The 22,344-nt window shown below is 39.6% G+C and overlaps 1 protein-coding gene and 1 long non-coding RNA gene across 4 annotated transcripts; both read right to left on the reverse strand.

Annotated features, from left to right (window-relative positions):
- Positions 1-1,797: 1,797 nt before the first annotated feature.
- On the reverse strand, positions 1,798-14,220 carry LOC109197587 (gastrula zinc finger protein XlCGF57.1-like). 2 transcript variants are annotated; one of them, XM_025910289.1, is made up of 5 exons: positions 14,197-14,220; positions 10,162-10,758; positions 7,384-7,980; positions 5,617-6,213; positions 1,798-5,040 (listed from the first exon to the last, which is right to left on the reverse strand). In XM_025910289.1, the coding sequence occupies exons 1-5, from the start codon at positions 14,212-14,214 to the stop codon at positions 4,843-4,845; spliced, it is 2,007 nt and encodes a 668-aa protein (XP_025766074.1). In that variant the 5' UTR covers positions 14,215-14,220; the 3' UTR covers positions 1,798-4,842. The 2 variants fall into 2 exon arrangements, with proteins under 2 accessions (XP_025766074.1, XP_019208454.1); XM_019352909.2 differs by having other exon boundaries at positions 1,798-5,043.
- Positions 14,221-18,290: 4,070 nt separating this feature from the next.
- LOC112847827 (uncharacterized) lies at positions 18,291-20,890 on the reverse strand. 2 transcript variants are annotated; one of them, XR_003221628.1, is made up of 3 exons: positions 20,835-20,890; positions 20,087-20,236; positions 18,291-19,735 (listed from the first exon to the last, which is right to left on the reverse strand). It is a non-coding gene; the product is annotated as an uncharacterized LOC112847827 (long non-coding RNA). The 2 variants fall into 2 exon arrangements; XR_003221627.1 differs by lacking the exon at positions 20,835-20,890 and having other exon boundaries at positions 20,087-20,432.
- Between the last annotated feature and the right edge of the window lie 1,454 nt (positions 20,891-22,344).

Consider the following 22,344-nt stretch of genomic DNA (forward strand, 5'->3'; position numbering starts at 1 on the left):
CACCCCATGAGAAACGGGTGATTAAGACTTTGTGTTTAAGTGTTCACGGGAGTTTGCACCCTTGGCAAGCGGACTGACAGGGCTCTAGTGTGCGACCAATTTTTCAGTGGTGCGACTAAAAAAAAAAAAATTGTTCGGGTAACAAAAAAAAAGGTGAGGTGAGTAGCTTGAATAAAGCGATATTGATTCATTAAATCCTGAATTGACTTTTAAATATAACAGTGTTTTGCCAGAAACGCCAGATTCTCAGATTAAAGCTCACAAAACTATTTCAACAACCACCACACAGCAAATGAGAGCAGGTACACGGACTCCACACAAAGACGTAAACACAGAGCAGACCCGACGCATCAGAATCAGCTTCGTCTTTCTCGGCTTTCTCACCCGACGGCCCGAACATGGACACTCTGTTGGAGCTCACCGATTCTGATGCGTCGGGTCCGCTCTGTGTTTTTGTCTCTCCAACCAAAATTCACAGAGCCAGCAGCAAAAGAAGCAGCAAACTGCGCTTCACATTTGATCAATGTCGTCATGAGTTTTGCTTCCACGACTATTAAAATCACACTTCATGCACAGCTCTCTCTCTCTCTCTGTCTGTACTTCAAGAACAGTTTCCCATCTCAAATCTCTGTTTTCTGTATTTTTCATTCGCTTATTACCCACCAGTCTACCGTTGTTTACAGCGCTGTGGCCGCTGTCTTTTTCTTTTCTTTTTCTTTTTTTCACTTAAATGACCTCGGACAAGAAAGCCTATTTTTTCTGTTGTTCAGTACTGAAGAAATTTAAACTTTATATGCAGAACATTGCAGAATATTTTTAAGGTCATCTGCTATAAAAAGCCAGACCAGAAAAATCTCCTTCATGTTTTTCTGTTTTATTCTCAGTTATTTTCACACAAAGGCATCTGCTGTGATGTTCACATTCTGATGAAGTCTCATGTGTATCAGTACTGATAAATGATCAGAATTATAATATTTCTGACTGTCTGAGGCTAAGTTGAATCGAATCAGGACTTTAAAAACCGGAATCGAATGGATTGTAGAAATCAGTGATGATACCCAGCCCCAGTGAGCAGCCTAGGCCCGACAGAAGTGGATGTAGCTTTAATAAGAAAAGAACTATTGATAACTTTTTTGTTAAGTTAAGGCCGGATCCTTCTGAAATTCATAGCCAGCTCTGACACGGTGTCATCAATCTTTAAATGCTGAAAAAACAGCAGTGTATCCAGAAACACATTATATGCTGCAATAAATGCACTGCCCAAGTGTCCCCTCTCCCCACTGCCTTTCAGCAGCAGGCAGCAGCAAACAGGTCATCAGAGGAGCCGAGATGATGATCAAGTTTAACATTTTCTACAATATTGACAAAGCACTTCAAGCACAAGATTGTCAGTTAATAATTTAGAAATGAATATTGTCTGTATGGACAGCAATCCCCTCCCCCCCCAAAAAAAGTGCACATGTAAAACTGAGGTCTTAAATGATGCATTTGAAAAATTTGTGTGCGCCTAACTTTTTAAAGTTAGGCGTACCGGTGCGCCCATGGCAAAAAGTTAGTCTAGAGCCCTGACTGAGGTAAGTGATGAGAGGTGATCTGTTGTTATATTTTATTTAACCGAACTGTATAAAACCTTGATGCTGTTTGAAGTAACCCCTTTTGTTTTACTTAATCTGTGACTGTATATCTGAGAATTATGTAACATGGTAAGGGGAATTGTTGAAAAGTATGTATAAATGGGCCAATAGGCTCGACTATAGGAGCACATGGGTGTGTTTAAATGAGACACAGAGACACGAATGTAACTCAAAAGAACCAGAAAACTTTAGTGAAATACACTATAAGGTTGTCAAGCACAGGTTAAAGACACTTTACAATGGTAGAAAGGAAACTTAAAAAAATGAAAGAAAAGTAAAACACATAAACTATTAAAACAATGACTTGGCCAAGTGTTACTTTTGGTTTTCAATGTTCGGTTTCAACATTCGGGTTTCAATGTTCGGGTGCACCCTAGTAACCTGACTCCTTAAGTCTTATAGAAACAGATTACACGAATCTAAAGTACAATCAAGTGAAAATCTCACACTCTTTTCACATGTGGATAATATTCTACACAACAGCTTATTATTTAAAGTCCCAAATAAAAAATGTCCAAGGGGTAAAGTCCAAAAAATTCCCAAAGGTGTGAAAGAAAATAGGGGTGAGAGAATGTCAGTCGGTGGTCTTATGTATAACCAGCGGTGTGTGAAAGTGTGAGTGATACAGTCCTACCACACCGCAAGGTGCAGCAGATCATCACGTAGAAAAGAAACGAATCTCAGTCTCTCTAAGTCCAGGTTGGAAGGCTCGCCATCTATTTCACCGGAGGAATCCACCTCAGGAACAATTCAGCATACAAAAAAAACCCCCTGACCTGTCAACAGACAGGGTCAGAAGAGCAATTCAAATATTCATTATGCTGTTCTAACTATAATTCACAACTTAAGATTTTGTTGAAATCACATTCAACATCAATTTGCAATTAAAATACTCAAATTTGCAAAAATAAAACATCTCTCTTACACAAACTATGCATTAAACCAAGTAAAGTCAGTGCATGTGCGACAACTATTAATCAAACAATTCAGTTAAATTCAGTTTCTCAACGATAAAATGTGAAACAGACGTGAACTAACTTAGACATACAACGTGTGCTCATGGATCTCAGTGCATCACGGCCGAAGACAATGGTATCGTGTCTCTCGGTCGGAAAATGCGGGGCTCTAAATAACGTAACAGGACATGTTGTTTTTCTCTTTAATAACAGTAACACGACGTGAAGGAAAATAAACACAAGTTGCGCTTCAAGTGTTACTTTGCTTCTGGAAGCAGATTGAGAAACTTTAAGGCAGTTGATAGCAACACGAGCTAACAAAGGCTAACAGTTCAGCCCCACGCAGTACTTTCTAAAGTCGCCAGAAAACTGCAGCATTCGCCTGTTTACTCACTGTGGCTACTCTTAACATGGAAGGTAGCTGATAATCAGTGAACCTATGTGCAGCATAGTTGGTTGCAACTTATATCTAATACAGCTCGAAAGCTTCAGTCTCTCTTTTCTCCACACATAGCGGCGATCACGGAGCAGGTGGGTGGGACACACAGCGGCAGGATGCTTTCCCATTGGCCAAAACATACTGGGACTTGTGCATTTCGATTAGTTGGGCAGGCTGTCCATCTCTCCTCATATCTATCACTCCTTAAAGTGGTACCCTCATTTTATGTGGGTTAGAATTACTTGTTTGAACTTACCTGAATTAACTTAAGCTCATTGTTGTTATTGCTCATTGTTATAGTTCAAAAGGATTGTACGGGTATCAATTTTTTCTTATTTTATAGTTTTCACGGTGCTCAATGATGGCCAGAGAATGAGCCGTGTGGTGAGGAAATAGATGGCTGTACCTGTTAGACTCTTCTGTCGTTCTTGATGCCAAGGGCTGCTACAGTAAGTATCCAGGTCAACTGTACTAGGAGGGTTCACGTACCCAGATCCCACTACCTGCTGGTCGTTCAAGGCAGCCTGTGCACATCTATACCCCTACTTAATGTAGCTAGTAGCCCTTTACAGGTCCATCCTGCTTTGTATCAGCAAACGTTGATAAACCACAAATGAAAACTTTAAAAAATTATTTTCCAAAATTAATCATTTTGACATCTTAAATACAACATCAGAAGTTTTAATGCAAGTTTAAGGAAAAATAAAATATGTTAAATACCTTTCAACCTTTTGTCTCAAATATAAAACAGCTGACTGCACTTATATGCATCTTTTATGGGATTGTCCAAAAATGTCTAAATTCTGGCTCTGCATGAACAAGGAAATGAACTTGATACAAAATTATAAGATCTGTAAAGATCCGGATCAATTCTTACCACGGTTGCTGCATCTGAATAAAAATCTGGACAAAAAGAGATCCACGTTATTAAATAAGCTTATGTTTAATGTCAGGAGATGTGTTATTGAACTGGATTACAGAGCAGCCCCCCTACTGTAACTCAGTGTTACAAGGAAATTTTTCATAAATTTCAGGTCAGATTTTTAATAAGCTGCAGGAACCCTGTTCAGTGTGAGTGGAGAACAGCCAAGTCTCCTCCTCTGATAAACCTCCATCTGTGGCACTGAAAACAGTTCATCTGACTCTGACTGTAAACATGTTTCCATTTGTCACTTCAGTATTTACTCTGAAATACAGGAAATGAAATCACAGCTCAAACTTCTTCATCCAACTGCTGGAACAAAGCAAACCACTCGACGTGAGCTCTGAAGCAGAACAGTTTAGAAAGCTTAAAATCAGACTAGAGAACAATTTTCATTCATAGTTGCCTCATCAGATCTTTACAGGAGATTCAATTTGAACTCTGTGGAGCCTGATCTCAAGAGTTTTGAGTCTGACCTTGAAACCAGAAGAGGACCTTTCTGTCTCTTCATATTCACTGTGATGGGAGTGATTTCAGCCCTGAGTGATCACACTGATGTTTGCACAGAGCAGATAATGAAGTGAATGTTTTGGCACATTGGTAACAGTGAAACAGTTTATTAGTAACGTGGGATCGTTTGTGTTTTGAGTATGAACTGAGATTCCTGAAGCTCTTGTCACACTGGTCACAGCTGTAGTTTCCGTCAATATGTGTACGTTCATGACGGCTCAGAGGATCTGATCGTGAGAAGCTTTTGTCACAGTGTCTGCAATTGTATGGTTTCTCTCCTGTGTGGACTCGTTTGTGTGTTTTAAGGTGACTTGCAGTAATGAAAGATGACCCACACTGATCACAGAGGTGCTTTTTGGTCCCATTGTGAATGAGTTCATGTCATTTTAATCCACTTAATGTGGTGAAGCTTCTCCCACATTCTTTGCAGTAGTTCAGCTTGTCTCCAGTGTGTTTATGTTGATGTATTTTAAGGGTTTCTCGGTAACTGAAAGTTTTTCCACAAAGGTCATAGCGAAAGTCTTTCCCACCTCCACAGTGATGACAGGGTTGAGAACTGGATCCATCTGTGTCACTCTGCTTCTAAACAAAGACACAAAGACAGTGTAAGTCAGTCCTTCAGCATTTTTATCTTGAACGTCGCCTGAAATAAAGAGCATCTCTGCAGACATCCAATTACATTTTACTGTTTCAGTTAAAAAACTCAGTTTACTGCGCTGCAATAACTACAATACTACCACCATAATACTACAGTAATAGTTGTTTCATGTTACAGCAACATCTGACTGACACTAAAGTACTTCTTTGCTAATATTTGCAGGGTACCAACACAGTGTTAAACTACGAATGTAACACTGCAATAATTCTAATACTGCATTAATAACACTGTAACTGTGCAGTTATAACACTTCGCTGACTGGGACACAAGAATAACACTACTACCCCATGACACTGCAATTATATTAAATTAGTATTTTTGACACTAATCTCTAAGAGTACTAAAGTTATAAATAAGCATTAATACTACTGCTACAATACCATTGTTATAGCTACTTTCCCATGCAGTAGAATTGCTAACATGCTAACACAGTTTAATGAGCAGAGTTGTTCCAAACAGTCAGGCTAAAATGACAAGATAACAATATAAATACATACCTCACAGTAACTGCACTTGTAGAGTCCCTTTCTGGTGTGGATCTGTTGGTGTTTTCTCAGGTAATGTGGAGATTTAAAAGTCTTCTCACACAGGTCACATTTATAAGGTCTCTCCTCAGTGTGGGTAAAAATGTGGCGTTTTAGGTGTGTGTCTGTTATAAAATGTTTGCCACACTGATCACAGCAGTACATATCATGTCCGGTGTGAATGCGTAGGTGTTTATTTCGGTTCCCTATTTGACTGAAGTTTTTTCCACAAATGTCACAGCTGTATGCCTTAATTCCAGAGTGGGTAACTAGATGACTCTGTAAGCTGCTACTGTGAGTAAAAGCTCTGCCACACTGATCACAGCTGTATGCTTTGACTCCAGTGTGGATGAGTTGGTGTCTTTTTAGGGTACTCTTCCTGGAAAAAGTCTTTCCACACAAGTCACAGCTGAACGGTCTCTCTCCAGTGTGGATGAACTGATGACGGTTTAGTGAAGTCTTATCAATAAAACCCATCCCACACTCGTCACAGGTGTATGTTTTCTGTCCCTTTCTTCTGTGAGGTTTGTCGGCCTCCTGAGAGCGCTGACTTCTCGCTCCATGTTGGTCCTGCAGTGACAGAGATACAAACAGAGGCAGTGAGTGAAATGCAGTCGTGGAACAAACTGAACCTTCAAACTCCCTCCATTAACACTAGTTTTAAACCTCAAGGTGGAGTGTGGCACCAAACACCTTAAAGGTCTCTTATCCCCACCTACTGGTAGTAGAAACACATTACATCCAACCTGGTGTTAAAAATAACTCATGACTGTTCAAACGTTTCACTGTAGACAACATTGGATTAATTTTTGATTAAAGGCGATTAAATGTCATTCATTTTCAATCTATATTAATCGCATTTCAATTTGCATGAGCAAAAAAACACACAAAAAAGGGAAAATATACACACTTAAAAATAATTCATGACTGTTTAAACACACTAAAATCATTTTTCCCTTTTCTTCCCCCTTACTTTTACTCCCCACATTAAAAGAAAGACTTTGTACTCATTACATTTTCAGAACAGTCTTTTTACTTTTGGTTTGAGGAATTTGAGGGGAGTTATTTCATCACTAAGGGCATCAAACATCAAATCACTTTGAGCCTGAAAAGTAACCCATGAAAAACAATCCTGATCATGTATTAATCACCAGGGTATGAAACATAAAAAGAGATGAAAGAGGCAAAACTGTGAGTCATAGTCAGGAGTTAAAGTGAGACGTTGTTCTTCTTTCTTTTTTGCACAGCACCTGAACAAACAGGTAATTTCAAATGTAGTGTTTCTATCAACAAACATCAGCAAACACACAAACTGTTTGTGTGCAGTTTGTCTCACAGTGTGTTGATGGCTAAAGGTCCAGCTGCTGTACATCACAGGGAGAGAAAAGAAAGAGAGCTAACTTCACTCAGAGATGGAGAAAGATAAGACACACAGGACAGGAGAGGAAGAAGAGAGGTTAGATTTAAAGGGAAGGACTGCTCAGTGGGATTTGATCAACTGCAGATTAAAGCTTACATGTAAGTCCTCATGTGTTGAAATCAGATATTGGGTCTGTACATGTGACATTATGTTTTTTCAGATTGTGAAACTTGCTGCAAAACAATCAGAGGCAGATTAACTGTGCCTCAGATGCAGCCTTTTCCATGCAGTAGAATTGCTAACATGCTAACACAGTTTAATGAGCAGAGTTGTTCCAAACAGTCAGGCTAAAAAGAAAAGATAGAAATATAAATACATACCTCACAGTAACCGCGCTTGGAGAGTCCCTTTCTGGTGTGGATCTGTTGGTGTCGTCTCAGGTAATGTGGAGATTTAAAAGTCTTCTCACACAGGTCACATTTATAAGGTCTCTCCTCAGTGTGGGTAAACATGTGGCGTTGTAACTGCATGTAAGTTATAAACTGTTTGCCACACTGATCACAGCAGTACACATCATGTCCGGTGTGAATGCGTAGGTGTGCATTTCGGTTCCCTATCCGGCTGAAGGTTTTTCCACAAATGTCACAGCTGTATGCCTTAATTCCAGAGTGGGTAACTAGATGCTTCTGTAATTGGCCACTTTGAGTAAAAGCTCTGCCACACTGATCACAGCTGTACGCTTTAACTCCACTGTGGATGAGTTGGTGTGTTTTTAGGGTACTCTTCCTGGAAAAAGTCTTTCCACACAAGTCACAGCTGAACGGTCTCTCTCCAGTGTGGATGACCTGATGCTGCTTTAGTGAAGTCTTCAAAGTAAAATCCTTCCCACACTCGTCACAGGTGTGTTTTTTCTCTCTCTTTCTTCTGTGAGGTTTGTCGGCCTCCTGAGAGCGCTGACTTCTCGCTCCATGTTGGTCCTGCAGTGACAGAGATACAAACAGAGGCAGTGAGTGAAATGCAGTCGTGGTACAAACTGAACCTTCAAACTCCCTCCATTAACACTAGTTTTAAACCTCAAGGTGGAGTATGGCACCAAACACCTTAAAGGTCTCTTACCCCCACCTGCTGGTAGTAGAAACACATTACATCCAACCTGCTGTTAAAAATAATTGATGACTATTTAAACACTCTAAAATCATTTTTTCCTTACTTTTACTCCCCACATTAAAAAAAGGACTTTTTACTCATTACATTTTCAAAACAGTCTTTTTACTTTTGGTTTGAGCAATTTGAGGAGAGTTATTTCATCACTAAGGGCATCAAACATCAAACCAATTTGAGCCTGAAAAATAACACATGAAAGACAATCCTGATCGTGTACTAATCACCAGGGTATGAAACATAAAAAGAGATGAAAGAGGCAAAACTGTGAGTCATAGTCAGGAGTTAAAGTGAGACGTTGTTCTTCTTTCTTTTTTGCACAGCACCTGAACAAACAGGTAATTTCAAATGCAGTGTTTCTATCACAAACATCAGCAAACACACAAACTGTTTGTGTGCAGTTTGTCTCACAGTGTGTTGATGGCTAAAGGTCAAGGTTATTATCGTTAACTAAAACTAACGAAATAACGAAAACTAGAAGTGAAACAACATTTTCGTTAACGGAAATAAAAATAAAAACGAAAAAAGGAAAACTAACTAAAACTGTAATATGTGTTCACAAAACTAACTAAATTTAACTGAATTTATAGCAAAAATATGTTTAGTTTTCGTTGATGTGTGCGTGTCATACAATAGTCAAGGGTAAAAAAGAAGTTTAGTTTCCAGGTTTTTTTTCTTGCTGTGTCTCATTATGCCAGCAGGTGGCAGTACGTTAGTCGAGTCGTCTGTGTTGCTGCTCCGTCCATGCGCAGAATCATGTCAGGAAAAGTCTGGAGAAAGCGCCAGAGTCCAATTTGGGATTACTTTGAATATGACTGTGTTTTGGATAAAGCAAGTGTCTTGTAGTGGAACGAGACAAATTATGAGGGACATTTCTAAAGGGAAAAAAATCCCACAAACCTTAAAGTGCACTTGAAAAGCTCACACAAGAAGGCTAACCTAGCCTAGCTTACCTGGAGAAGGTAAGGGAGCACGCCCAACCCTCATCCCCAGAAACAGAAGCTAACACCAGGCAAGGCAGCGTGATGCATCCCGAGACAACAGGACTGGGATATCTACATAACTGTGTGAGTCAATTGCCTTCAAAAAGTTTATCAATTCACTTGAACCAAAATTACGAACACCCGGTGCTGCAAGAGTTAATAGTCCCATTGCGGCCAAGATATACATTTTATAGTTGCCTGGTATCAACGGTTGTTCATCTGCCCTAATTTATTTATTTATTTATTTATTTATTTAAAGAACCCATAGGTGGGAATGTGAGTTGTCTGTCTCTGCGTGTTAGCCCTGCGACAGACAGGCGACCTGTCCAGGGTGCAGGGTATGGTAGCTGGAATAGCAACATACCCATGGATAAGCAGAAGAGAATGACTGATATGATGAAACTGGGATTTTGTTACACTTAATTATTGCAAACACAACTAAAACTATAACTGAAACTAATCAAAACTAAACTGAAACTAAGGATTTTCAAAAAAATAAAAACTAAACTAAACTAGCAAGCAATTGGTAAAAACTAATTAAAACTAATATAAAATTGAAAATCTGAAGTCAAAACGAAATAAAAATAAAAACTAATGAAAATTGCAAAACTATTAAAACCCTGCTAAAGTTCCAGCTGCTGTACATCACAGGGAGAGAAAAGAAAGAGAGCTAACTTCACTCAGAGATGGAGAAAGATAAGACACACAGGACAGGAGAGGAAGAAGAGAGGTTAGATTTAAAGGGAAGGACTGCTCAGTGGGATTTGATCAACTGCAGATTAAAGCTTACATGTAAGTCCTCATGTGTTGAAATCAGATATTGGGTCTGTACATGTGACATTATGTTTATTCAGGTTGTGAAACTTGCTGCAAAACAATCTGAGGCACATTAACTCTGCCTCAGATGCAGCCTTTTCCATGCAGTAGAATTGCTAACATGCTAACACAGTTTAATGAGCAGAGTTGTTCCAAACAGTCAGGCTAAAAAGAAAAGATAGAAATATAAATACATACCTCACAGTAACCGCGCTTGTAGAGTCTCTTTCTGGTGTCGATCTGTTGGTGTTGTCTCAGGTAGCGTGGAGTTTTAAAAGTCTTCTCACACAGGTCACATTTATAAGGTCTCTCCTCAGTGTGGGTAAACATGTGGCGTTGTAACATTGCATGTGTTGTAAACTGTTTGCCACACTGATCACAGCAGTACACATCATGTCCGGTGTGAATGCGTAGGTGTGCATTTCGGTTCCCTCTCCGGCTGAAGGTTTTTCCACAAATGTCACAGCTGTATGCCTTAATTCCAGAGTGGGTAACTAGATGACTCTGTAAGCTGCTACTGTGAGTAAAAGCTCTGCCACACTGATCACAGCTGTACGCTTTAACTCCACTGTGGATGAGTTGGTGTTGTTTTAGGGATTCCTTCCAGGAAAAAGACTTTCCACACAAGTCACAGCTGAACGGTCTCTCTCCAGTGTGGATGACCTGATGATGTTTTAGATTAGCCTTCACAGCAAAATCCTTCCCACACTCGTCACAGGTGTATGTTTTCTCTCTCTTTCTTCTGTGAGGTTTGTCGGCCTCCTGAGAGCGCTGACTTCTGGCTCCATGTTGGTCCTGCAGTGACAGAGATACAAACAGAGGCAGTGAGTGAAATGCAGTCATGGAACAAACTGAACCTTCAAACTCCCTCCATTAACACTAGTTTTAAACCTGAAGGTGGAGTGTGGCACCAAACACCTTAAAGGTCTCTTATCCCCACCTGCTGGTAGTAGAAACACATTACATCCAACCTGGTGTTAAAAATAATTCATGACTATTTAAACACTCTAAAATCATTTTTCTTTATTTTCCTTACTTTTATTCACCACATTTTAAAAAAGGACTTTCTACTCATTATATTTTCAAAACAGTCTTTTTACTTTTGGTTTGAGGAATTTGAGGAGAGTTATTTCATCACTAAGGGCATCAAACTGATTTGAGCCTGAAAAGTAACACATGAAAGACAGTCCTGATCGTGTACTAATCACCAGGGTATGAAACATAAAAAGAGATGAAAGAGGCAAAACTGTGAGTCATAGTCAGGAGTTAAAGTGAGACATTGTTCTTCTTTCTTTTTTGCACAGCACCTGAACAAACAGGTAATTTCAAATGCAGCATTTCTATCAACAAACATCAGCAAACACACAAACTGTTTGTGTGCAGTTTGTCTCACAGTGTGTTGATGGCTAAAGGTCCAGCTGCTGTACATCACAGGGAGAGAAAAGAAAGAGAGCTAACTTCACTCAGAGATGGAGAAAGATAAGACACACAGGACAGGAGAGGAAGAAGAGAGGTTAGATTTAAAGGGAAGGACTGCTCAGTGGGATTTGATCAACTGCAGATTAAAGCTTACATGTAAGTCCTCATGTGTTGAAATCAGATATTGGGTCTGTACATGTGACATTATGTTTTTTCAGATTGTGAAACTTGCTGCAAAACAATCTGAGGGAGACTTACTGTGATTTAAAGGCTGCATGAAGATCCTCTGCAGGTTAGTGCAGGATAAACAGGTTAGTTTGCTGAACTGTGATGGATTTAAAGTAAAGAACAGTGTGTGACTGGTGCACAGTGACTGTGGTGCTCATGTCAGAGTTAGATTACATCAAGTGTAGCAGAGATTCATTTAAACTGAAGCTCATGATGCTGACATTCATTCACTGAGTTCCACCTTCATACCAACAGTATAGTGTCTAATATAAAGACAGTGTACTGTCAGTGTAGAGGATGGAAATCAGCCAGGACAGCTCATGAAACATCTGCTGACATCTGGTTGAATTCAGTTGTGTACATCCACAGAGAGCAGCAGGTCAGCTGATCACAGCCTGTACTTTAAGAAAATCTACTGGAGCTCTCAATAGAAATTATTGTGAGCTGTGATTCTTTTCCCCACGCTGAGCCACTACAGCTGATTTTAGGGTTCCCACCTGCTCAATCCCACTTTAACCTCTTCCCTGCTCATGTTCCTGTTTAGAGGCAAAGTCGCCCTCTACAGTGTAGGCAACAGAAAATACACTTATGTTTTATTTTCCTTCATTTTCTACTTAACTGATTCAAACAGAGTACCTTTATTACAAATAAATAGTTTGTATTTAATCTACTAATCTTATTTTATTATTACATTAATAAAGCACAAGGTTCAGTTAGCTTTGGATAAAAACGTGGTTAAAATGTTCATCAAGGAGCTACTTTTACTTTTTTACTATGATTACATTTCAGAGCCTGTACTTTTTCACTGTTACTTAAGTAAAGAAGGTGAATGAATACTTTTACTGAAGTATTTCTTAACACTTGTATCTGTACTTCTGCTTAAGTATAGAGTAAATGTACTTTTGCCTCCTCTGATAATTTCTATAATATTATTTATATCAGTGATGGCCAAATGAAGCTTTCTGAAACACTGAAGCTTGTATTGAAAAAGGTTCATTACTCAAAGCTTTTAAACACAGTCCTCTTTGGTGACATCTGCTGGCCAAAAATATGAAGAACAGCTTGAATCTACAAATTATAATAAAGAGCTTCATTATAATTGCCGACTCTACAGAGCTCAGCTGGCAGCTTCTGTTTAATATCATGTGACAGTTCTGTCTGATATCGGGCTGCTGTTGTGGTGCTTCGAACGTGTATTTTTGGGGATGATAAAATAAATGTTTTGTCTATTTGATGAAAAAAATATTTTTTTTAATGAATAAACCTTCGTTATTTTACTACGTGCTGTGGTGTGGTCTCTAAAAACAACATAATATACAACACAGTCATATAACAGGTTGGGAGTATGAGAGTTTTAGACGTGACTAGTGGTGCAACGGATCAAAAATCTCACGGTTCGGATCGGATCACGGTTTTAAAGTCACGGATCGGATCAATTTTCGGATCAGCAAAAATAGAAAAGAAAGACCAAAATTCGACTCGCCGTTTACTTATTTAAGTATTTTTTGCCTATTAAAAAACATTCAACTGAAGACTCATTCCACGCACTTATATAAAAACTAATTAAGGTGCAATATGGACATTATGGACCATGCTGGGCAGCCTCTGCATCCTCTGCACACAGCCATAAACAACCAGAGGAGTCTGTTCAGTGACAGGATGCTTCTCCCAAAGTCAAGGACCAGCAGACTTAAAGTCCTTTGTCCCACAGGCCAACAAACTGTTTAACTCCTCGCTGGAGGGGAAACGGGGACAGAGGAGAGGGGAACAAGTAGCTGTTGTGCCTTTTCACTGTGCAATAGTTTTTGTTAATACCCAGCGGTGTAATAGACTCACAATACTTAAAATGTGCCGTTCCCTTGTATTCTTATTCCTAATTATTCTATTTATCCCTTTTGTATTCTCTGTATTTATATATGTGTATATTTGGTATATTTCTGCTCACTTTCTGCAACTTCTGTCGGTGCTACTGGAAACGGAATTTCCCGGAGGCATAAATAAAGTTTCATCTAATCTAATGTAATCTATAGGGCGGTGCAGGGCTTTGTATCTACCACTCCGCTGTGATATAACGAGTAGTCACGGTCACGTGGCTTTCCGCAGCACTGGAGCTCCACCCATTTGCCTGGGACAGTTCAGCCATAACTTTAAACTTCTCCTGCTCATACATGCTCGGGACGATCTTGTCACTGAAGGGGACGCGCAACGAGATATCATAGCGTGGCTCAAGCACGTTCATCATAGTTTAAACCTTGTTTTGCACAACAGAATACAGCCTCCCGTCTGCAGCTAAACACCCCATTAGCTTTTGTAATAGCTTTAGCCCGGTCGGACTGGGCAGCAAAGGGCTGCTTAAATGCCGCAAAGTCCTCTGATCCTCACTTGGACCGCCAGCGCTGACCATAACTACCGCCTGACAGACTGACCACACGCACCATACACATACTTTTTTTTTCTTTTCCGAATCTTTGGATCACGTGCGTACCGAACCGTGGAGTGGGATCGGTTCGGATTTCAGATCAACCGTGATCTGTTGCACCACTAGACGTGACTGATTATTTGGTGAAACTGTGATATTTTCCTCACCTTCTGTGTTGAGCTCATTGTTTCCTCTGTAGTGACTCAGCTGAGTCCAGATGGCTGAAAATGTTCCTCTGCTGCTCAGTCAGACTCTTCTCCTCCTGCTGATCAGCTGGGACACAAAACAGATCTTTGTTAGGCTCCACACTACACTGAAGAGTCAAAGTGTCTCATATGTTCATCTGACAACACAAAGTACAAATTTCACTCTGATTGCTTGTAGAAATCTTGTGAGACGTGTTGTGCTGCAAAGTGAGGGAACTCTCTCACTCACTTATACTTCAGGAGGAACTTTGTGACATTGGCTCTAATATTCTAAGCAGCCCTTTACTATGACAGGGCCAGAAAGTCATATTTGAAGGTTTGGGAGAAGGACCATGTTAAAGGTGGATTGGGGTTTATACACTTTGTTCTGATACAGGTAAGGCTGTAAGCACATATGTGGGAGATGTACACGACACCACCCTCAGCGTAGTCCAGTAGATCTCAAAGAGGAAGCACTTCGATACACAGTTTTATATGTCAGGGTTCACGCCGCTTCATGCGTAAGCAGATAACATAACATGCGCCAGTGACGGTGAGTGACAGTTGTCTGCAACTCCTTTTATAGTATTGATGTTTGTTCCTCACTAACGGTTTCAACACTCTCTCACCCCCATCTGTTTCCTGTTTCTCGTTGTGAGGCCCCATGATCGTATATGACACATCCTGAGTCCATCCTGTTCTAATCTGCGCAGGCACGTATGCAGTTACAAGCAAAACACTACTTTAAATGTCTTCCAGTTTAAACCTTCTATCACCTCTTGATTAATATGGCACTTATTTAATATTGCAACATTTATATTTCCCACAGTACTGATGGTCATTGATCAGTGGTTTCAGTGCTTTCCTTCCTGCTTTGACTGCAGCTGTGTTTGACACAGGAAGACTTTATTACATTCTTCACGATTATACTTTATTCTTTTTCGGGTGCAGCTTTAAACCTTCACATGATTCAAGTCAACCCAACAAATCAATCTGAACGATCACAGGTGGGAAAACCTCTGTAGACAAAATTAAACCCAACGTTTCATTAGTTTTTGTTAACATCTTCCTGTGCATCACTTTACAGCAGCCAGACTCATTAAAATGAGACTTTGTAGGAGTTCACTTCCTCTCATGTGTTCATCCACAGCAGCTGGACAATAAAGTTTATTGTGACCCTGATACTGCAGCAGATCGCTCTCATCCATTTCCTGTTATCACTTCAAATAGAAATGAGGCTGTAGAGGTTTGGTGCAGGCAGAAAAACAGCTGCAGGGACAATGAAAAGACTTTTCTGCTCCAACTTCTCCCAGCATGCTGAGCTAATGATTAGTTGGTGTTTTTCTCCAAACACTCTCTCACTCTTCTCTCAACGTGTTGACAATAAACTGTGAACAGACACCGAGGAGAGCAGCAGAAGACCTCATTCAGGAGCTAAACTCAACATGAACTGAACTCACAGTAAAGTTAGCTCGGTGCTTACCTTTAGATGAGCCCACAAACCGAGAGAAACTCCGCGATGAAGCTGGAACTCTTTCCAAACACAGGAAACAGATCAGGGAGCAGAGACCCACGTGGTTCACGCTGATCTCAGCTACGATCCAGGAGACAAGGGTGGGCAGATCGATGCAGATATCGATCCAAACGTTGGTTTAGTTTGTTTTATTATCCAAATTCACTATTGTACTCGTTTAGGAAGAAACGGTAGCTCCGTCTGCGTAAACTGTGTCCAGTAGTGATGTTCGATTCGTGAACGAATCGTTCAATACTCGAGAATCACTTTACGGACTCGTGAATCGTGATTCACAGCGCAACTGACTCACTGACTCATCATTGTTGCGGTTAGCAAACTAATTCCATTAGTAGAAAGATATCTAGCTTATAATTAAAATTGTGGGGAAAAAAAACAACAGCCAGTTTCCTAACAAAAACATTTCTGCTCTGAACTGGAAGAAACATAAAAACAATAAATAAACATAAAAACAATAAATGTCTCACATTTTGTGGTTGCCGCAAAATGTTGTACTGCTTGAAATTCCGTCTCCACCGTTGCTCGACACTGCGTGTATAGAGCAGGTAGTGCAACAATAGAAAAATAGTTGCGGGACTGTGTAGCGTTTGTCTAGGGTGTTGATCATTTTTCTAAATCCCTCGTTTTGCACAGTGTTGATGGGAGCCATATCTTTGGTCAGGTGATAAGTAATAGCCTCCGTAATTTCTTTGTGCCTGCGGGAGTTCGACGTGTATAGTGTTACCGCACCAGATCCGCGGCTCCGAACCGTAGTAAGGAAACCTCTGGCAGTTACTTGAAGGTTTCGTGACTGGCTCGTAGCCGGCAACTAGCTTACTGTACAGGTCAACTCCGCTAGTAAAAAGATCGAAGGAGGCGTAGGAAAACTTCTTCTCCAAGGCACGAAGGTTCCCGTTATTGATGTTTGGGTGGTTGACCGGGACGGATTTTCTCCTGTCACTTTCTCGTCATCCCTGACGTGTTCTCCGTTGTTTTTCCTGTCAATTTGAGCATCACGCGGCACAGCTTCTGTATCACGTGGTATAAGGCTCCGCCCTTGTCATTTGTTGAGCAGGAAGAGTGAGCGCTTGTTTCAAGAGAATCTGGCTGCAGCCACTGTGGAGCTCCACAGTAACCGGATACACGTGACCTCCACACTAACCGGAAACACGTAACTTCAGTTAAATCGACTTTGACAGCGAAAACTAAATTGCGTTTTTGTTACTATTGATGCTGCTGAGAAATAAAAATGGTTTCAAGTGGGTTTTTTTTAACACTCTGGGTTTGTTCAAAAAAAATTCACCATCCCCTAAATTGTTCGTGGCCAAAGGTGCTATAACGCGGCGCACCTTCCGCGACACTCGCTGTTTCACTGATTTTTTTTTTTTTTACAGTACATCGTGTTGTGCGTTCTGATGCCATTGTCAATCAATCTAGTCCAGTGTCTCCTGTACAGTAGCGGCCCCTAATAGGCCCACGGACCGGTACCGGTCCGTGAGTCCTTTGGTACCGTTCCGCGAGAGTAGAGGCTCCGGTGTGAAATGTATGGTTGTAGTTGTGTGTCTTATTTTGAAAGAACTATTTACGCGTTACCATAGCGACCAGAGAGCATTAAGAAGCAGAGAGGAGGACGTCACTGTCATTGTTGTTGGCGCACAGCTCAAGTCACGTTTATTATTATATTTACAAAATACCACAGTTTCTTTTTTATTCTTTTGTTGTATTTATCCGCGACACCTTAAAGGTCGTTCCCTGAAAATATTGTCTGACATTAAAGTGGTCCGTGGTGCAAAAAAGGTTGGGGACTGCTGCTGTACAGTACAGAATGCGTTTAGCTTGTCGAATTTACATAAATCTTCAATCGCTAGCAGTGTAACTCTGAAGTGCTGTACTGTATGTTTGTAGGTTTTCTCCCAAACAAACACAACAATGCCGACGATACGTTTTGCACCGCCAAAGGCACCTTTTGGTTTTATTCCATAATACTGGACTTATGTTTCTACGAAGGTTTGAACTCTAAGAGTGTTTAAACAAAAGAGAACATTGTGAAAATATTCATGCCTGTCTGAGAAAAGTGTATAAAGCATGTGGTGAGGGGTTTTACAGTCTTAACATCTATAATTGTAAAAAATAAAGTTGGCTACTTCAGGGATTTCACCTACCGCGGGTTATTTTTAGAACGTAACACCAGCGATAAACGAGGGACCGCTGTATTATTAATAGTAGAGTCTGGGACATTTAATTGATTAACATCAACACTGATTATTATGCACTGTTATTTTTGTTCAAGGAGAGCAAAAAATATAAAACTTTCTCTCAGTTTGTTCGTTGCCAAAAATGGCCACTTTTTGTGTATGTTCACAAAATGCTATAAAATGTATATTTCTTAAAACATTTATCTACTTTTACCGACGTGACTCTTTAAAAATCCTTTTCATCAAAATCAAAATTGTATTTAAATTTTTTACTCTTTATAGCCAGTTAGGTTATATATTACCATTAACTTTTCAGATAAAACGGTGATAAAGTCCTAACGTTTTCATGAAACTTCCTTCCCCCTCCCCCATCTGAGCATCGGGGAAAAGGCTGTCTTGCAATTGTTGAGGTCACTAGTGTGTGCCCCATTTCTTCCAGGATCACTCTCTTTGTAGGTTTTAGTGGACTCCTAGTACTGTGAAGTGGTTTCATGGTACAAAAGCATTGTATTCCAAGATCTGGGAGATTGTAGAAATGAGCAGTGATGCCCTTCCTACCATCTTTCCAGAAAAATAAGTGATCTGGAAGCTGTTAGGCTTACTTACAGCAGCAGCACTTTCTGCACCTGCATAAACTCCAGGATACATTTACTAACAGTGTTTGTTGCTGTATGTGCTGCAGCTGCAGCTTTGAATTTTTTTATTAATATATATTTTGTTAATATTTTGGCTATGGTGTCTTGTTATGAAATGTACAAGAGTAAAAGTGTTTTTAGCATGTGCTTCAAAGCTAGTGACTGGGAAACTCAAATCTCAATAGCCAGTATCAACAGAAATTCACTGCAGCCTGTGTAATATTTGATGCGTCATAATTTATTTCAGTTTATCTTGCAAATACATATTTGCATTGCAATGTCATGCACAAACACACACAAGTATTAGATCCTTAAGATCAAACCTGTGTCATTCTTTTGATCCACTGCAGTGTGGTAGTCAAAAAAAGAAGAAGTGAAGTGGCCACAAATGGCCAGGATAGAGATCAGAGGGTTAATGCGTAAAATGTATAAAAATATTATTGATTACAGGGTAATATATTAATGTTAATATCAACAATAAGCTTTTTACTCTGAAGTTACAAGTATAAACAATGCTGTTGCATTTACACTTAATTTTTTTACTATAAGTATGGACATGGAAACAAGTGGATATTTAATAACACGTTTAACTGGAATTCTGTACACTGAAAAACAAACAACACATAAAAAACACAAATACGGCCAGTGCCTTCATCTGTCCATTAAATGTCAAATATCGCATTGACCCATAGTCCCTGCTCATCAGCACAAGCTTTTAAAAAGAGCTCCATGTCCTCTGCAAACTGAAAAACAAAGAGGAAGAAGTCCCTCTACACAAAAACACTGCAGATGACAGGCCAGGCAAACATTTATTGATCTGTTTGAATGCCTCCTCATCATGTGAGCCTTGAAGTTTTTTTTCAAGAAGACTAAGACCACAGTGAGGGCGTTTCATTTTCAAGGACTTTCCACAAGCCGCAGTTTCATTTAGCACAGAGGGTAGAGCACATGAATGTTCTACCGAAGATTCAGAAAATGGTTTAGATACTGGAGACAAGACATCGAGAGGGAGATGTGGCTCCACGGAGAGTGCAGCGGGAGAGAGGCGGGGCTCCTCGGAGAGTGCAGCGAAGAGCAGTCCTGAATGCTGACATGACAATAATTGCCTTGCCATATCCCCACGCTGTATGACTGTCATGTTACAGACAGGGCAGTGAAAGTGCACCGGCATATCATTTTGTCTGTAAGAGAGAAAAAAAAACAAAAAAACAAAAAACAACATGTAATTTAAATGCAGTTGTATAGAATGCAATCAGTTTATCTAACAATCGGATTGTACATATTAACAAAAATATCCAAGCCATCCTCAATAATGAAAGCAAAATGGTATGGATCACAAGAGCTGTCAGGAAATGTGGTGAACAGGAAAAAAAAAAATTTAATGAAAACACACTTTTTTTCTCTTGCTGATGAATGCACTGAACTGTACAATGTGAAAAGCAACTTTTAAGTCAACAAAGAGACTGCAGAAGTGCTGAAAAGAAGAGCATATTTATAACTTTAACTATGAGGTATATTTAATACCAACATACCTTTGAAAGGCAAAGCATTTTTAATGTGTCCATTTATATGCTCCTGACAATAGGGCTGAAAGTGGGGCACAGAGGGCAGTGAAACAGCCAACACGTGGTGCATTACTGCAATTCTGGCTTGGAGGCAGAACTCCAAATTGATATGAGCATCTAAAACAGAGAGAAAAACAGATAAACACCATATACACATTTAAGTTCAGGTTTTAGCAGAAATAACACGTTACAGTTAGCATGTAAGAGATTTGGAAGAAAATTCTTTACAAAAACATAATTTACAAAACACTTTTATTTGTGGCATACGTATATATTGACATATAACAGACAATTTAACAAAGGCTAACTAATATCTGGGCAATAAAAAAGCGGAATAGAATGGAATAGAGAATATTAGTATTTATACATATATAAACCTCTTTGTGACAAACTTTACAATGTTTTTGCAGGTGGAATGAGAGACATGAATAAAGTGCAATATGCAGTAAATTGAACAATGTGCATTGATGTTACAGATAGTGAAAAGTAGTTCAATAACAAGCAAAAAATAAATACGTTTGAAACTGACCACTAAATGCTAACCAGAGGTGTCAAAAGTACACACACTCCTTACTAAAGTTTAGATAGTTCGGAGGTATGACTGATGTTGTAACGCTAACAAAGTGCCAACGTAATTAGTGTAAGCAAACTAGCTGATTCCTAAAATTATATAATTATTAACTGCAAATTTATACATGAAAGACTCTGTCCCAACCTTTACGATCCACTTGCAAGATTTCCGCAGTCGATGATCCACGCAGGAACGTATTTGTGCCTACTGTGGAGGTCACGTGTTTCCGGTTACTGTGGAGGTCACGTGTTTCCGGTTACTGTGGAGGTCACGTGTTTCCGGCTACTGTGGAGGTCACGTGTTTCCGGTTACTGTGGAGCTCCACAGTGGCTGCAGCCAGACCCTTCTCGCTTGTTTTCATGCAGATTACGTCCCGGATCAAAATGCGGTACAATCGTCGTCGTCTTTTTTTTTTTTTTTTTTTTAAATCGTTGTGATTTGGAAACGAGATCGCACATAAGTATGAATCGAGATCGCGATTTTCTAACGATTAATCGTGCAGCCCTATTTACATGAGAAAATATATATTTGACACATTTAAGGAAAATACCAATAAAATAAAATAAAAATAAATAAATGTTCTCTTTAGAATTTTTTTTTGCTCTTTTTTGCTCTAAAAAAATAGTTGTTTTCTTTTACAATCATTCATCTTAGCAGTAGGACTTATATTAAAAGAGAAACAAATTAAGTTTGAGTGAAAATATACATTTTTGCACTCTCTGCCCAGATAGCAAGGAAACATTGAAACAATGTTGAGTCAATATCAGGCGACGTCATTGAAGCAACGTTGAAGTGTGACGTTGACCCAACATCACTCTTGTACCCATTTTTAACGTTGAAACAACGTCAGGTTTTGATGTTGAATCAATGTTGAAACCTGACATTGATTCTACGTTATATTTTCTAACACTGTTGACATTGAAACAATGTCAGATTCTGATATTGAAACACTGTTGAGCTATGGTATTGATTTTCCACCTCTTTCGCACAGTTGCTTTTTATTGAAAAAAAAAACAAAAAACAAAAAAACAAAAAAGGTCAATAGACATGTATCATTTGCAAAATACTTTATTAAAAGACAAAGTTTCCTATTTACATTTCTATGTTTCACGTCACTTTTTATTATTTACTCCGGGATGGGGATGGATGATGTGCGTCCTGCGCGCCACCCGTACGACCTGGAGCATATCTGAGCCATTTCTGGACTGCTTGAGCAAAGACCAACTCCGACATAGAGTTCGCCCCTACCTGCTGCGCCAGGCCATCTAGGACAAAAATAGACACACACACAAAAAAACAAAGACAAAAAAAAGGGAATTAGAGCACATGAATAAGCTCTTGTTAATTGTCTTCAGCAGGGAGAAAGTATGTAAACTCCTAGGCTGATAAACATGAAAGTCACCAGGCGGAAATCAGCAAACTGCCGCATTTGATTCCCAAAGAGCTATAAGCTGAAAATGTGATATGTCTTAGCATGGTGTGCCGTGTATCCTTTAAAAAAGAAAAAAGAAAAAAGAAAACATGGGGTCCTCGGGCTGTACAAAGTGTACAATCCGAGGACAAAACAAGCCGAAGACCAAAGACTCCATCTCCAGATTAACCGGACATGAAAGTCTTGTTATTAAGAAAGACAAAGTAATATAGCAAAAACCAG

This window comes from Oreochromis niloticus, linkage group LG9 (genome assembly GCF_001858045.2).
Source record: "Oreochromis niloticus isolate F11D_XX linkage group LG9, O_niloticus_UMD_NMBU, whole genome shotgun sequence".
In the NCBI taxonomy this organism is placed as follows: Eukaryota; Metazoa; Chordata; class Actinopteri; order Cichliformes; family Cichlidae; genus Oreochromis; species Oreochromis niloticus.

What these genes read in the sequence shown, in the direction of transcription:
- LOC109197587 (XM_019352909.2), bottom strand. An exon ending in CCAAGCGCGGTTACTGTGAG is followed by an intron (nt 6,214 to 7,383) that starts GTATGTATTTAT and finishes CTGTCACTGCAG; the next exon opens with GACCAACATGGAGCGAGAAG. An exon ending in ACAAGTGCAGTTACTGTGAG is followed by an intron (nt 5,044 to 5,616) that starts GTATGTATTTAT and finishes GTCTTTGTTTAG; the next exon opens with AAGCAGAGTGACACAGATGG.